The sequence below is a fragment of the Hibiscus syriacus genome, unplaced genomic scaffold (genome assembly GCF_006381635.1).
Source record: "Hibiscus syriacus cultivar Baekdansim isolate YM2019G1 unplaced genomic scaffold, ASM638163v2 tig00005377_pilon, whole genome shotgun sequence".
In the NCBI taxonomy this organism is placed as follows: domain Eukaryota; kingdom Viridiplantae; phylum Streptophyta; class Magnoliopsida; order Malvales; family Malvaceae; genus Hibiscus; species Hibiscus syriacus.
Window position 1 is genome coordinate 2,110,651 of NW_024062054.1, and position 15,976 is coordinate 2,126,626.

The 15,976-nt window shown below is 33.1% G+C and overlaps 1 protein-coding gene across 1 annotated transcript; it reads left to right on the forward strand.

Moving 5' to 3' along the window:
* The first annotated feature begins 3,504 nt into the window (after positions 1-3,504).
* Positions 3,505-5,747, forward strand: LOC120199143 (rop guanine nucleotide exchange factor 14-like). Its single transcript, XM_039200332.1, has 6 exons — positions 3,505-3,913; positions 4,116-4,292; positions 4,380-4,454; positions 4,542-4,811; positions 4,927-5,274; positions 5,366-5,747. Exons 1-6 carry the CDS (start codon positions 3,536-3,538, stop codon positions 5,699-5,701), a joined length of 1,584 nt encoding a protein of 527 aa, XP_039056263.1. The 5' UTR covers positions 3,505-3,535; the 3' UTR covers positions 5,702-5,747.
* The last annotated feature ends 10,229 nt before the right edge of the window (positions 5,748-15,976 follow it).

Below are 15,976 nucleotides of genomic sequence, written 5' to 3' on the forward strand. Positions count from 1 at the left end.
TGTTTCCTTTTAATGTGGGATTGGAAGACGTTGGAATGGGTTTTTTTTTTGTGTGTGTGCAAATTTCTTCTTTTCAACGTCTGGGTTAATGAACTGCATTTAAAAAAAATCTTCAATGTTTTATATATTTTTGGTGTTTAACAAATGCATCTCTCTGGGCCTTTCGTTTACACATAAGGAATCCTTGTTTGCTTGCTTAGTGGTTGGTTCTTCTGGTTCCCATTCCCCGCCCCTTTTCTCTTTAATGATCTTAATTTTGAAATTATCACACACCTCTTTTGTTTGCCTTTTTTCCCCTCCACAAAAGAAAAGGAAACCCCTAAAATCTCATTGGCTTTTTATTTAATCAAACCATGCTTTTTTATTCTTTATGGTAGGTAATCAAGAACAAGGAAGGAACAAAGTCACTTAATTAATACACCTATTGCCATTTTATTTTTAATTTCTTTAGGTTATGGTTGTATGGGTGTGTTACAAATTCGTGATGAAATTTCCGTGATTTATGCCATGCCATGTGATTCTAGTCTTTTGTTTTTTTCTTTCTTTCTTAATTTTGTTTTCTTGTGCAACCATAATATATATACACCCCTAACTTAACACATTAGCCTTTTAGGCATGTATATATCATGCATATATAACATCATTGTATTTGATGTGAATTCCTTTTATTATTTAAAATTGATTACTGTGTGAATTTATCAAATGAGTTTAGTAGTAAAAGAAAATATATATATATTTTTAAAATTTTATGTTCGAGCAATTGCACCTGTAGAATATATATGATTTATCAATAAATTAAAAAAATTTCTGAACATATAATACTATTTTGATCACTACATATTATTTAAAAAAAATTATCCCTATGTGTGAATGAGTTGAAAGGTAGGGGATTGTAGTGGGAGGATGGGAAGGGTCCCATAACGTGGGTTATGTTTTATATTTTGGCCATTAGCAAACCTTCACTTGTATTAGTCACCCCACTATCATGCAGGCAGCAATATATTGCCTCCATTTGGTTATTGTTGGGGTAGAAAATATAATCCTGGTCACGGATTAAACAACCAAGGAGGACTAATATCATCATCTTCAAAATGACTGGATCTCCTTTGTGGGCCCAAGTATATGCCTCGTAGACATGGTATCTTCTACTTGCAAGCAAAGCAAAACAAACCACATGGGGGGGGGGGGGGGGGCTTATATCATTATGTGAAGCTTTTTGGTTTTGCTTTTGTTTCAACTTGAAGTTCCAAGGGTGGTGCTGAGGGAGCAGTATATAATTATAATTCACAAGTTACAAACAGAAATGAGAGGTTTATATAGTAAATAAGTACTTACAATTACTATCTTTTTTTTAATCGAAATATCATTTTATCAAAATAAATACTTAAAGTTATTTTTTAAATTAAAATAGTTATCTAAATTATTATTTGTTAAAATACGAATTCAATCATTTTTTTATTTAATTTTTAAAAAGTTTAACACATAACATTAAGTAAAGAATACTTTAGATACTTCAATGAAAAAAATTGAATATTTTAAATACTTATTTTGACAAAAAAATAATTTTAATTACTTCTTTTAACAAAAAAATACTTGAGATATTTAAATGAAAAATTAATATACTTTAAATACTTATTTATATTATAAATTAAAATGAAATGATGATCATTTCACTAGTAATTACTAACTGAGTTACTGTGTTTATATTTTTGCTGGTATTTAGTGGTGGCCGCATCACTTCCCTTCCTTTCGAATAGAAACAGAGTAGGTACGGCTGTGTTATCATCATTTAAACTCTTCTTCGAAGTCATAGTCAATGTAGACAGTGGAAAAGTGTTAAGGTAAATGTGCGGTAAATATACATTTAGTACCTTAATTATTAATTTTATTTTGATAATTAAAATAATTTTTTTAAAAATCATACTAAATATCACGTTGTCATTTTATTTTAAACACTCACTGTTAAAAAATTAATAAAATTGTTGATGTGATAATTTTTTAGGTTTTTTAATAATGTAGCATTATTTTATAATGACACATCAACATCATCGTTAATTTTTTAACGATGAATGATCAAAATGAAATCAAAACTAAATATTATATATGTTTTTTTGAAAAAAATAGTAATTGGCGAGTAAAACGAAACAAAATAATAGTTAAGGTATTAAACATGATGTTTACCCTGAAGTTAAAAACTTATGTGATAGACGACTTTTCCTTCTTCTGAAAAGTTTGAAAAACTAGTAATTATTGACGCCTTGATTATCTTACCGTTTAGATTTAGGTTAGGCTCCCAACTGACCTATTGTATGCTAAGACTATTATTTTCACCCGTTTCTTCAATCTTAATTTCCTTTTGCTTAAATTCCACTTTACTTAATTAAGTACCGCAAGCAAGTGCGGAAAATATACTCGATTAAGGGTGAGTGTTCATTGAGTTGAGTTAAAAAATTTTAATTAATTAAATTACCGAGTTCTATTTTATAACTCAATCTCTTTTTGATAATTTTCAAGTTGAGTTTATAACATTTAAGTCGAGACGAATCCAGGTTTTTTTGAGCTTTTTGTTTAAAATTTAATTGTGTGTGTGTATATATATATATATATTATACTATTTAATTTCAATTTAAATAGTTTTTATAATTATATACAATATATATATTTTTTCATATGTGATATATATCATACAGAGCTGAGGGATTCTACTCAAACTTAAAAATCATTTTACTAAATAAAAATTTTAGGTTATTCAAGTTATATTTTATAGCTCGACTTGAATTTAAAATTATTTCGAGTCGAGTCGAATTTACTAAATTACGAGTTCAGTCAATTTAGATTAGTTTTCTTTTTCAAGTTGAATTGAAAACGTCATTTTTTTAAATCTAATCGAATTTTGCTCCATCTTGTACTTTGCAAAGCAACAGACAAAAGTAAAAAGTAGATTCATCCTATCACTAGAAAAAAAAAAGGATGGTAAAAGGAACATATATAAAATTATCCTCTTTAAACTTATGGCCCCCTTTTAACTTTAGGCCATCTTGACTTCCGATTTTTAAGTAGTGCACGCCTATTTTCGAGTGTGCTTTGCTGTTGAGCACTTGTTATTTGCAAATTTTTCTTCTTGGATGTTGGTGCTAGCTCTTAAAACTTGGGAAGCTTCTGCCTTTGATATAATCTCGTCTTTTATTTTGAATGGTAAACTTTATCATGTATTTTTGTGCCAATTGGCAAGGACACTGTTATTATTGCATGTTTATCATCACACGATTCATTTGAGAAACGCACATCGTTAAAAAACCTCGAATTGCTAAACATGAAATGGGATTTTCAAAAGCATGCCACGTGGGATTCCTTGTCTTGTTTTTCTTTTAGGAGCGTCCATGAAATGTCAAACAAATCCGTCATGAAAAGGCTTATATTTCTGCGCAATGTTTATGTAGTTCGAACATCATACACCATAAACTTTAGCTCATGTATGTTTGCTTTTCGACTTGATTTCAGTAAATGGATATTAAATTTAGAATTTTCAGGGATAATGACATATAATGGTCTCGAGAGCTGCATTCTCAACAACCAGTCTTATGAGAATGAAAGCAGAACAAGCCGAGAAGATGGTTGTGCATCTGATTCCCTGGATGATCATTTCTCCGGCTGTTCTTCTAGCAAAGATGTGTTCGGATCGTTTTCTTCCAAGTGGATGAAGAGAGACGAACAGGGTTCGGATGAATGGGAGCTCTCAGAAAGCCACAAGCATTTTTATGTCAAAGAGAAACCTTCTTATCCCATTCAATTTTCGGATGTCGAAACAATGAAAGCAAATTTTGCAAAGCTTCTATTGGGAGAAGATATTACAGGTGGACGTAAGGGAGTCTCCACTGCTTTAGCTTTGTCGAATGCCATAACAATCTTGCAGGTGAGTTTGTTTCAAGATCCTTGTGTGTTTTAAACATGAAAATCATAGTACTTCATGTTGTATTTCATTCATTTTGTCTCCCATCAATGGGAAACCTGCTTAATGAGGAAGGGCTGCAACTTGAAAAGCATGTATGTTTTACAATGTTCAGTGTTTTCCTGTTAGAATCCGCTTCTTTCATTAGTCGTCTTCAACGTATAAGGTACACAAATTCGAATGTGCAGCTTCAGTTTTTGGTGAGTTGTGGAAACTGGAGCCACTAGCTGAAGAAAGGAAAAACAAATGGCGAAAAGAAATGGATTGGTTACTCTCTCCTACCAAATATATGTTCGAGTTAGTGCCTGCTAAGCAAAACGGCACAAATGGCAGGACCATGGAGGTACTCTTCTGGTTGTTGGGCTCCGATTAAAACGAGAATGTGCATTCTGCAATATAGTGATACTTACGTAAATTCTCTTTTGAGCAGATAATGACTCCAAAAGCCCGTGCGGACGTTCACATGAATCTCCCGGCACTTCAGAAGTTGGATTCGATGCTTATAGTAGGCGATCCATTTACTCTTCCTAGTTTGTATATTCTTTTAGGAACACGTCCCACATTTACCTGATTAAATTTTTAATATTGTCAGGAAACCCTGGAGTCGATGGTGAATTCCGAGTTTTTTTATACAGAAGTTGGAAGCAAAGCAGAAGGAAGAAACAAGAGTTCAAGGGAGAGCAAGAGGTGGTGGCTTCCATTGCCAGAAGTACCGAAAACCGGGCTCTCAGATACGGAAAGGAAGAGGCTGCAATGTAAAGGCAAGGTGGTATCTCAAGTATTCAAGGCTGCGGCATCGATTAATGAAAATGTTTTGCTTGAAATGCCTATCCCATCCATCATTAGGGATGCCCTTCCCAAGGTGAACATACTCGGTGCCTTCAGGGCATTCTTCACTTCACTGTTGGATCATTTTGATATATTTCTGTGATGTTATGTCATAGCTTGAAGCCCTGATTACAAGCTCATTTTTGCAGTCCGGGAAGGCAAGCCTCGGTGACGAATTGTACAAGGTTTTGACTCTCGAGTCCAGCTCAGTCGAGGAAATGTACGTTTTGCTCAATTTAAATTCGGAAAATAATGCCCTTGAGGTCATTAATAGGCTGGAAGCTGCTGAATTTGCATGGAAAGGTAGACTTACAGAACAAACAAGAGGTAAATCCCCAGTGAGAAAATCATGGTCTTTCGTTAAGGATCCATTGTCCGAAATAGATAAGGCGGGGCTACTAGTGGACCGATCCGAAACACTTCTACATCAGATAAAGAGTGCATATCCAAACCTTCCTCAAACTTTTATGGATGCTACGAAAATTCAGTATGGCAAGGTAAGTTTGGTGTGTTTAAAGTAAAATTCATTATACATACATGTGATGGCAACTTTTATACTGCATTTATCTTAAAATGATTGGTGCACAGGATGTTGGACATTCCATTCTGGAAGCATATTCTCGTGTCTTAAAAGGCTTGGCATTCAGCATAATGTGCAGGATTGGAGAAATTGTGCAGGAAGATAGTTTGTGTAACCCGGATTCGAGTGTCGCAACGTGGTGCTTTCCCGGAATAAAAGAGGAGAATCCGAGGCACTCGGTCGTCCATACAATGGAGAAAGTAGAGGGGAAGAACTGTGAATCTGATACATACGGAGAGTCGTTCAGTGATGCAAGTGTACATGCAACACCAAGTACAAGTAGGAGTCGTCGAGTTTTGTGTATTGGTAAAGATACATGCTGTAGTGTAGGAATGTCTCCTTGATAATATCAAATGGATATGAAAGTTTGATTTCAACACTGCTTTTGTAGATTATTATTAAGCTCTATTAATTTAGAAATTGGTTATTTCTAGCCTTGAGAGGATCATTTAACATTTTGGTTTGAGGGTGTAGGAATCTCTCAACTTTTCTTTTCTTTTTTAATATATATATATATATATATATATATATATGTTTTTTTATGCATTTAAATTTTTGTACTTTAAAATTTTATTGATTTAATAATTAAATCTAATGGGTTTTAGTGATGTCACTTAGTATAATGATGTTACTGTAAAACATTTTTTTTTATTTTTTGAAAATTTTATATTTAAATAAAACTACAAAAATTTAAAATAATTTTAAAATATTAAGATATAAAATATTATAAGAAAATATTAAAAATAATTAAAAGTGTTTTAAAATTCTAAAATATTTTAATAATTATAAAAAAAATATTAAAAAATCTACAAATTCGTAAAAGAGTAATATTTTTTTTAATAATGATGAAACTCAAACAAAAAATTTGTGATTATTTTTTTTAATAATTTTAAAATTTTGTGATTATTTTTTTAATATTAAGATATAAAATATTTTTTAATTTAAAGGAATTTGGAAACAAAAAGTAACGAAAGCTACGCATAATTTTATGTTTTTATTTTGGTTTGCCTAGTAACTAAGAGTGAGTATTTGATTGTGTCGAGTTGAATAAAAAGATTCTGAGTTAATTGAGTTGATGATTCATATTTTATTACTCAAATTTAATTTGAAAGTTTTTAAAGTCGAGCCTAGTCGAGTTGTTCGAGTTTATGTATAAATTTAATTGTAATTATTTATAATATTATAGTACGAATTAGTTTCAATGTAACACCTTAATCGGGTCTGACCCGAAGTCCAAAGGATTTGAATGTTGCATGGATATACCAAAGTGGCTCACCATTTAAAAATCAATAGTTCAAAACAATAATAAAATCTTTTTTTTATAAACCGGAGCTTCATGACATAATTTAAATCAATTAATACAACCCAAAGTTTACAATTCATCATACGTAAGAGTCCTATGATTACACATGCCCACTACAAGTAACTAAACAATACTTTGTGAGGAATGTTGGAAATCCTGGTGCGACGGTGCTCCTCGAACGACTCAGTATATTAACTTGTGAATGGAAACATCCGAACGCTAACCTTGCAAAGCCCAATGGTGATTACCAGGTTCCCCCTCCATTATCTACCTGATTACTATATGAGTCTGGGAGATCATTCAGCATCTTAATGGGAATTTTATCGATGTTATGCGACTATCGAGTTCCCTCAATTAACTAGTATCTGACAACTATGTGAGACCAGATACTAGTAGAGTGTCGCATTCAGATACTAGTCCGTGTCACATTCAGATAATACATAGCAGTGTCAGTGCTACATTAAGATAATACACATCAGTGAGTCACATGTTGTATTTAGAGAATGCACAACAATCGCAATCATTGGGTTTAGAGACCTAATAGAGGATTACTCATGGAGAGACCCTTAGTATATGATTAAGGGAAGCGTGAGACTCATACTTTAGTGATAGAACAATTAAACCTTAAGTAGGTAACACTTGATTATGATCATGCATGCACCTATTGCTTAGTACAATGTCTTTAGCATGCTTATGCTTATGAGACTCATAATGTTGCTCTAGATTAATGATTATATTGTTGGGCTTTGTAAGCTCAACGTTCGGATGTTTTCCATTCACAAGTTATTAGTTTGAGCCGTTCGAGGAGCACCATCACAGTAAAACTTTCAACATCTCTCCCATAGTACTAAACTGTAACTTTAAAGGGCATGTGTATTCATAGGACCCTTATTATTATATTTAGATTTTATAACTTTAAGTTGTATTATTTTAACTTTAAACTATGTGTCACAGAGCTTCGATTTATAGAAGTGTTTTTATAACTGTCATGTATGTCAAATTTGGTACTATTCAGTATGTTTTGAAAAGAAAATGAACATGTTTTGAGAATCAAGGGTTGCTTTGGTAGCCCAATGTGACACTTTATGCTCAATCAGGTTCAGGGTGTTGAACCTATTTTGATATAACAAATTTAAGGGAAAATTTTTTTTGGACTTAATTGAATTTATTCAAAATTTACAAAAATAATTTAAAGTCCATAAAACTGGAATTTGAACACAAAACTAACTTTCTGGGTAAGCAATACCAATATTGTTCTCGCAGTATCGATGCCAATGGTAAGAAAGGTATCTATACTCTCATGGCAATAGCGATATTGCCTTGTGTTTTCAAATATGATTAGATTCTAGTAGGTAAAAATGGTACTGATAATCAAAGGAGTATTGATACTATTGTGTAGTAGTATCGATACTATTACATCAGTATCGATACTATTACATCAGTATCGATACTCACTTAACCCAACGATAAAAAACAACTGGTTTCTTAAAGACAGTACCGATACTCATCACCCGAGTAGCGATACTCCTTATACTGGGCTGTTTATTTTTGAGGAAATATTAATCCCAAATGGCTCCAAAACATCCCCAACGGCTAGAAACAATCACAAACTCATTCCAACATATAAAAATAAGTTAATGACACTTGAAGAAGGTTACAACACCTATCCAAGTAATCTACATCAAGAGAAAAGCTCATTCAATCTTATTTTTCATTTTCTCTTGTACATAGAGTGTTTTAGTGAGCTTAATTTGTAAACAACTACCTTTTGGAGGTTTTCTTGTTTACATTTCTTTTATCTTTTTATAAAAGAGAATTAGTTTTATCTTAGCCATTCAAAAGATAGAGATTTGTAAATGTTACTCTTGAGCGTAGAAAAAGAAAGAACAAATTAGAGAATTTGTTAGAAATCATTACTGTGGACCTAAGGTAGTGGATGTAAAGTTAGTTGATAAGTCAAACCACTTTAAACCATTGTGCAAATTTCCTATCTTTTCTCTCCATAATCATTAAATTTTTCATTTTGCCAATTCACCCCCTCTTGGCATAATTTTGGTTGATCGATAAAGCAACGATAAAACTAACATAGGGTATTACAAGATGGGAGTGACCTAAAAGTATGAATGATAAATCGATAAAGTTCAGCAAATAACTTTAAAGAGAGAAACCTTTCAAAGAATAACTTAATTAAAATGAATATGATTAATTGCCATTAAATGCCAATGGCATAACTATTTATAGGTGTTAAGGATCTAAGATATAATACACGGCTAGGTGTGAACATAGATGTATTTAATGAGTGATTGTATTTGAATGTTCATGTAGTTCCACTCCCCTTGGTCGAATTCATTCTCCTTGTATTATGAAGATTCAGCTCCCTTGATGTAGGTACATGAGATAGTTCATTTTCCTTGTATGAACATAGATCCCTTGTATGAACATGATGATTCGACTTCCTTGTTCCTTGTATGCACACGTCATTCATGAATGGTTCATGAATGATTAGAATAATGACACTCTAACTACCCAACTAAAACTTCAGCTACCTCCAACTGCCTTTAGTTCTCAGCTTAGCTACTTGATCTTTAACTATTCTTTAACAAAGTTCAGCTTCCCTTCAACTCTTTTAGTTGTCCTTTAAGTTTCATTAAGCTCCTTTAAGCTAGGTGAGCTAACATTCCTTATCCATGAGCTAATATGAGTTGTCATATCTTGTATTATTTGTCTCCAAGTTGCCATAACTTGCCTCAACATCTAATACACCTAAGTGAAGCATGAAAATAATCAATTAGATAGGGAATGGGCTAAGAATGCAATGAATACATGTTGCACACCTAACTAATGAATTCAAATGATTTGCAAACTTAAGGAAACAATCTATAACATAACATAGCATAACATAACATAACATATGCATGAATTTAGCTAAGTATAAGATGTGGACATAGGTTATGCATGAATATCATATAGTATGCAAGTGAGTGATAACATATGATAATTCAAGCATAGTCTAATATGCAAAGGCATACTTATATCATTATATAATGTGTTGAAAACATTTTGATATTTCGATATAACAAATTAAGTTAAATGAATTTTAAGATTTTCCAAAATGATTTTCTAAGTATATTCGATATAATTATTCGAATATCAAAACATTACTCAAAATATTTCAAAAATCATTTTTAATCCTTACTTAAGTGTAAAATTAAGTTTTAATCTTAAAACAATTTCAAAATAATCTTTCAAAGTATTTCGAACCATTTCAAAGCCAAAAATTCCAGATTGCTCAGAGGGAGCCGATTCCCCCCCAAGGGGGTACCGATTCCCCCTGAATGGTTTGGCTCCGAGATTTCCAGAATGCTCGGATGGAACCGATTCCCCCATAGGGGGTACCGATTCCCCCTTGTTCAACGGTCGAAATATTTGAATTTTACACTTAGGGAATCGATTCCCCATAGGGGGTACCGATTCCCCCCACGCTCCAAACTGTTTTATTAATTGTTTTCACACTAAAACGGCTATATGATCTTCACTAATCATCCCCAACGTTCAGAAGAGATTCAAGGTGTATTTAAACAAGTTCTGAAGCCCTTGATCAAAAAGAAATCATAGAGAAACAAGAGAGAAAGCATCAAACACCAAGTTTGTGCAAATCAAGCCAATTTTCCTTTCAATATTCATTTTGCTTTCAAGAACACCATTTGTGCTCATTTGTAATTATCTTTGAGTGTTCTTTTCTTGTTCTATAATTGTGCAAACATCTTACCTTGTGAGGTTTTCTTGTAAGTTTGCAAATTTGTAATCTTCTCTTTGGGAAAAAGAGTGTTCTCAAGAGTTGGGGTATACTCTTGAGGGATTTTGTAAGGTTATCTCTTTGGCCTCAAAAGAAAGAACAAATTAGTGAATTTGTTGGAAAATCCTTAGTGTGGATAGCTAAGGTAGTGGACGTAGACTTTGTTTGAGAAAGTCGAACCACTGTAAATCGCTGTGCAATTACTTTCAATTTTTCTGCAAAAGCTTCCACAAAATTTTTAATTGCCAATTCACCCCCTCTTGGCCGATTTCGTCGATCGATTAACTCAATAATTGGCATCAGAGCCTAACTCATTTGAAGGTTTAATCGCCTCTTGAGTCGATTTGGGAAGATTTATATCGATTATTAAAGTCATCAATGGCCTCCACTTCAAACTTCGACTCCGGTCTCAATTCGATGCCCGTCAACAAGCCTCCTTTCTTCAATGGAGCTAACTATGCCTATTGGAAGAATAGAATGATGTAATTCATTCAAGCAAGTGACATGGGAGCATGGAATGCTGTAGAAGAAGGATACATCAAACCTCTCACTCATCCAAGATTTTGGAGTGAAGGAGAGACAAGAATGTTCCAGCTCAACTCCAAAGACATCCATATTATTTTTTGTGCTCTTGGACCAGATGAATACGGAAGAGTTTCATCGTGTACAACCGCCAAAGAAATATGGGACAAGCTTCAAGTCACACATGAAGGTACAGATGAGGTAAAGAAATCAAAAATTAGTATTCTAACGCATAGCTATGAAAATTTCAGGATGAAACCAAATGAAGACATCAAAGCTATGACGGATAGATTTTCAACGATTGTCAATGGTCTCAAATCATATGGAGAGATCATCTCAAATGAAAAGCTTGTGAGGAAGTTAGTCTACTCCCTCCCAAAATCATGGCAATCAAAGAAGACGGCAATCATCGAGTCTAAGGACCTATTGTCCTTGACTCTTGAAGAACTTATCGGTTCACTCCTCACTCATGAGATGATGCTTGAAGATGAGGTGGACATTGATAAAGTTGAAGAGACACCAAAGGAAAAGGAGAAGAAGAAAAATATTAGAGTTGCTCTCAAATCCACAAAAGATGAGAGTACTTCTAATAATGATGATGATGACGAGGAAATGGCATTGTTTGCCAAACAGTTCAGAAAAATGATGAGACCTTACCAAGGAAGAAAATTCAAACGAAACGAAGGTCTAAAAAATGAACCAAAAGAGAAGGACCCAATCATTTGCTATGAATGCAAAAAGCCGGGGCATGTCAAATATGATTGCCCACAATTGAAGAAAAAGGGTCAATCAAAGAATAAGCACAAGGCTCATGTGGCTACATGGAGCGATGAAGAAAGTTCTGATGAAGAGGAATAAGAAGTAGCAAACTTGTGCTTGATGGCATTCGGGGAAGTTTCTAAGGTAACCTCTAACTCATCCGATTTTGATGATTTATCTTATGATGAGTTATTTGAGGAGTACAATGGGTTGGCTTCGGATTATGAGAAATTGTTTTTAAAATATAAAAATGATGTTTCAAAATTGAAAAATGAAAACAAACTCATATCCAAAACCAACAACGATCTTGAAAGTAAAATCAAAGATTTGCAAATCAAACTAGAAGAGTTTGAAAAGAAAAATTTAGATTTGCAAAATTTACTTTCAAAGATCAATGATGATCATCAAAAGAAAATTGATGATCTTAAAACTTCTTTTGATAAAGTTGGAACAAAACATTTTGAAAAAGGTGGAAATTCAAAATCCAACTTTGTTAAAAAAAGTTTTAGAAACTACAATCATAGAGGTCCCCAAAGAACCTCTAATGGAAAAATCATTAGAAGTATGTGGGTTCCTAAAGAACTCATTACTACTAAAGATAAAAATATCCTACACAAATGGATACCTAAGGGGACTAGGATTTTGGAAACTAATGAATATGGGCCCAAAAGAATTTGGGTACCAAAAATCAAAAATTAATCTATGTTTGTAGGGAAAGGAGCATTGCTACAAGGCACGGGAAACAAATTCAAATTCATGGTACCTTGATAGTGGATGCTCAAGACATATGACCGGAGACAAAAGCCGGTTCATTGATCTTAACGCCAAAAATGGAGGAGAAGTGACTTTTGGAGACAATTCAAAAGGTCACATTGAAGGTATTGGTACAATAGGTAATACCTCTTCCATACAAATTAAGAATGTTTTATATGTGAATGGATTAAAGCATAATCTATTGAGTATTAGTCAATTATGCGATAAAGGATTCAATGTCTTATTTGAAATTAATGGTTGTAAAGTCATTGACATTGCATCTAATCGGATTATGCTTGTTGGTCATAAAATAGGAAACATTTACATGGTGCATTTAGATTCTATTGATATGACTAATTTATGCCTAGTTGCTAAGGATGAGCATGATAGTTGGTTATGGCATAGGAGACTAGGTCATGCTAGTATGAGTGTTTTGCAACGGTTAATTCAAGGAGACTTAGTAAGAGGGTTGCCTAAGCTTAAATTTGATAATGATAAAATCTGTGATGCTTGTGCTAAAGGAAAACAAAAACGAGTTTCTTTTAAATCTATTAATGATGTATCAACTAGTAGAGTATTACAATTGATCCATTTAGATCTTTTTTGGGCCAACTAGAACTACTAGCTTGGGAGGAAAACAATATGTATTTGTCTTGGTAGATGACTATTCTAGATACACTTGGGTTCTATTCTTAAGTACTAAAGATGAAGCATTAGAAAATTTCATCACATTTTCAAAAATAATCCAAAATGAAAAAGGTTACTCTATCACTAGTGTTAGAAGTGATCATGGAACTGAATTTGAAAATCTTGGATTTATTGAGTTTTGTAATTCTAATGGTATTAGCCATAATTTTTCAGCACCTAGAACCCCTCAACAAAATGGAGTTGTTGAGAGGAAAAATCGAACTTTAGAAGAAATGGCTAGAACCATGCTTTGTGAAAATAATTTGCCAAAATATTTTTGGGCGGAAGCCACAAATACCGCTTATTATGTTGTAAATCGAGTAATGATTAGGCCAATTTTAAAGAAAACTCCATATGAAATTCTCAAAAATAAAAAGCCTAACATTAGCTATTTTTCATCCTTTTTGATGTAAATGTTTTGTTTTAAACAACGGTAAAGAAAACCTTGGCAAATTTGATGCTAAAAGTGATGAAGGAATTTTTCTGGGTTATTTCTTAAATTCTAAAGCTTATCGTGTATTTAATAAAAGAACTTTAGTTGTAGAAGAGTCTATACATGTTGTTTTCGATGATAATCCCCTTCTGAGGAAGGATTCTTCTGTTAATGATGATGTAGGTATTATACAAGCAAATGACGTTAGACATGACGTTGGAGAATCATCATCAAAGGAAGAAACAAAAGATGAGGAAACTCATGATCCCCTCGAGGATTCAACCAGTGAAGAAAGGGAAGTATCTTTTCCAAGAGAGTATAACTATGTCAAGGATGGTGAAATTATAGGTGATCCATCAAAAGGGGTAACTACTTGATCTTCTCTTAGAAATATCTGTAATTATGTTGCATTTATTTCATGCATAGAGCCTAAGAACATCAAAGAAGCATTAAAAGATGAACATTAGATTATGGCTATGCAAGAAGAATTAAATCAATTTGAGAGAAGTAAAGTATGGACATTAGTTGAAAGGCCTAGTAATAAATCTACTGTAGGTACTAGATGGGTTTTTAGAAATAAACTTGATGAAAGTGGTAATAGAGTGAGGAACAAGGCTAGACTTGTTGCTCAAGGCTATACTCAAGAAGAGGGCATAGACTATGCTGAAACATACGCTCCCGTAGCTAGGATGGAAGCAATTAGAATGTTATTAGCATTTGCATGTTTCAATGAATTTAAATTATATCAAATGGATGTTAAAAGTGCATTTTTAAATGGTTTTATAAAAGAAGAAGTGTACGTGGAACAACCTCCAGGTTTTGAAGATTCAAATTTCCGGATCATGTTTTAAATTGACAAAAGCTCTTTATGGTTTAAAACAAGCTCCTAGAGCTTGGTATGAAAGATTGTCAAATTTTTTAATTGAAAAAGGTTTTTTAAAAGGAAAGGTTAACACTACATTGTTTTTAAAGAGAAAAGGTAAAGATTTATTAGTAGTTCAAATTTATGTTGATGATATAATATTTGGTTCTACTAATGATGTTCTTTGCCAAGAATTTTCTAAGCTAATGCAAAGTGAGTTTGAGATGAGCATGATGGGGGAGCTCTCATTTTTCTTGGGACTCCAAATCAAGCAAAGAAAAGATGCATCTTCATTAATCAAGCTAAGTACGTCAAAGATATGCTCAAGAAGTTTGGACTGGAAAATGGGAAACCTCATAACACTCCAATGAGCTCTTCAACAAAGCTTGACTTAGATGAAGGAGGTAAATGTGTGGATTTTAAATTATATAGATCCATGATTGGCTCATTGTTTTATCTAACCGCAAGTAGACCGGATATTATGTTTAGTGTTTGCTTGTGTGCTAGGTTTCAATCATGTCCTAAAGAATCACATTTACTAGCTGTTAAGAGAATCTTTAGATACCTTAAGGACACTCCTAGTTTAGGACTTTGGTATCCTAGAGACTCTAGCTTTAGCTTGCATTCCTTTTCTGATGCGGATTATGGAGGATGCAAATTAGATAGGAAAAGCACCTCCGGTACTTGCCAATTCCTTGGAAATATGCTGATTTCTTGGTTTTCAAAGAAACAAAATTGTGTTGCATTATCTACCACTAAAGCAGAATACATTTCAGCCGGTAGTTGTTGTGCACAAGTTTTATGGATGAAACAACAACTTTTTGATTATGGAATTGAAGTAGGTACCATTCCTATCAAGTGTGACAATACTAGTGCTATTTGTCTCACTAAAAATCCCATCCAACACTCTAGAACTAAGCACATTGAAATAAGACATCACTTCATTAGAGACCATGTCACTAAGGAAGATGTAGTTTTAGAATATGTTGATACTTTGCATCAATTAGCGGATATATTTACAAAACCCTTAGACAAGGAAAGGTTTTGGACACTTAGAAGAGAATTAGGTTTAACTAACATATCTTCACTTATTGTTTAAAATAATTTAGCACTTTTAATAAATACTGAAAAATGTTTATAATAATAATTTTTGATTGCATTCTTGCTATTAATTAGGGGGAGTTTATGATTCTTGGTGAAAATTAATTTTATGTTCAATTAATGTTTAAAGATTAATTTAATTGTTTGAACACAATTATTTTTCAATATATGAGTTGCCTATACCACTAGAGAAGATTAATTTAGCATTTTATGTGCTTAAAAGTCGGATTTTAGCATTTTGGTGCAGAGGGTATCGATCCCCCCATGAGGGAACTGATTCCCCCTTTGAAGGGGAACCGATTCCCCCCACAGGGGAATCGATACCCCCCTGGGGTTCTGTTAAAATCGGGCAGAACCCTTCAAAACACAAAAACCCTCCTTTTTTTTCTTCTTCCTTCCGCCG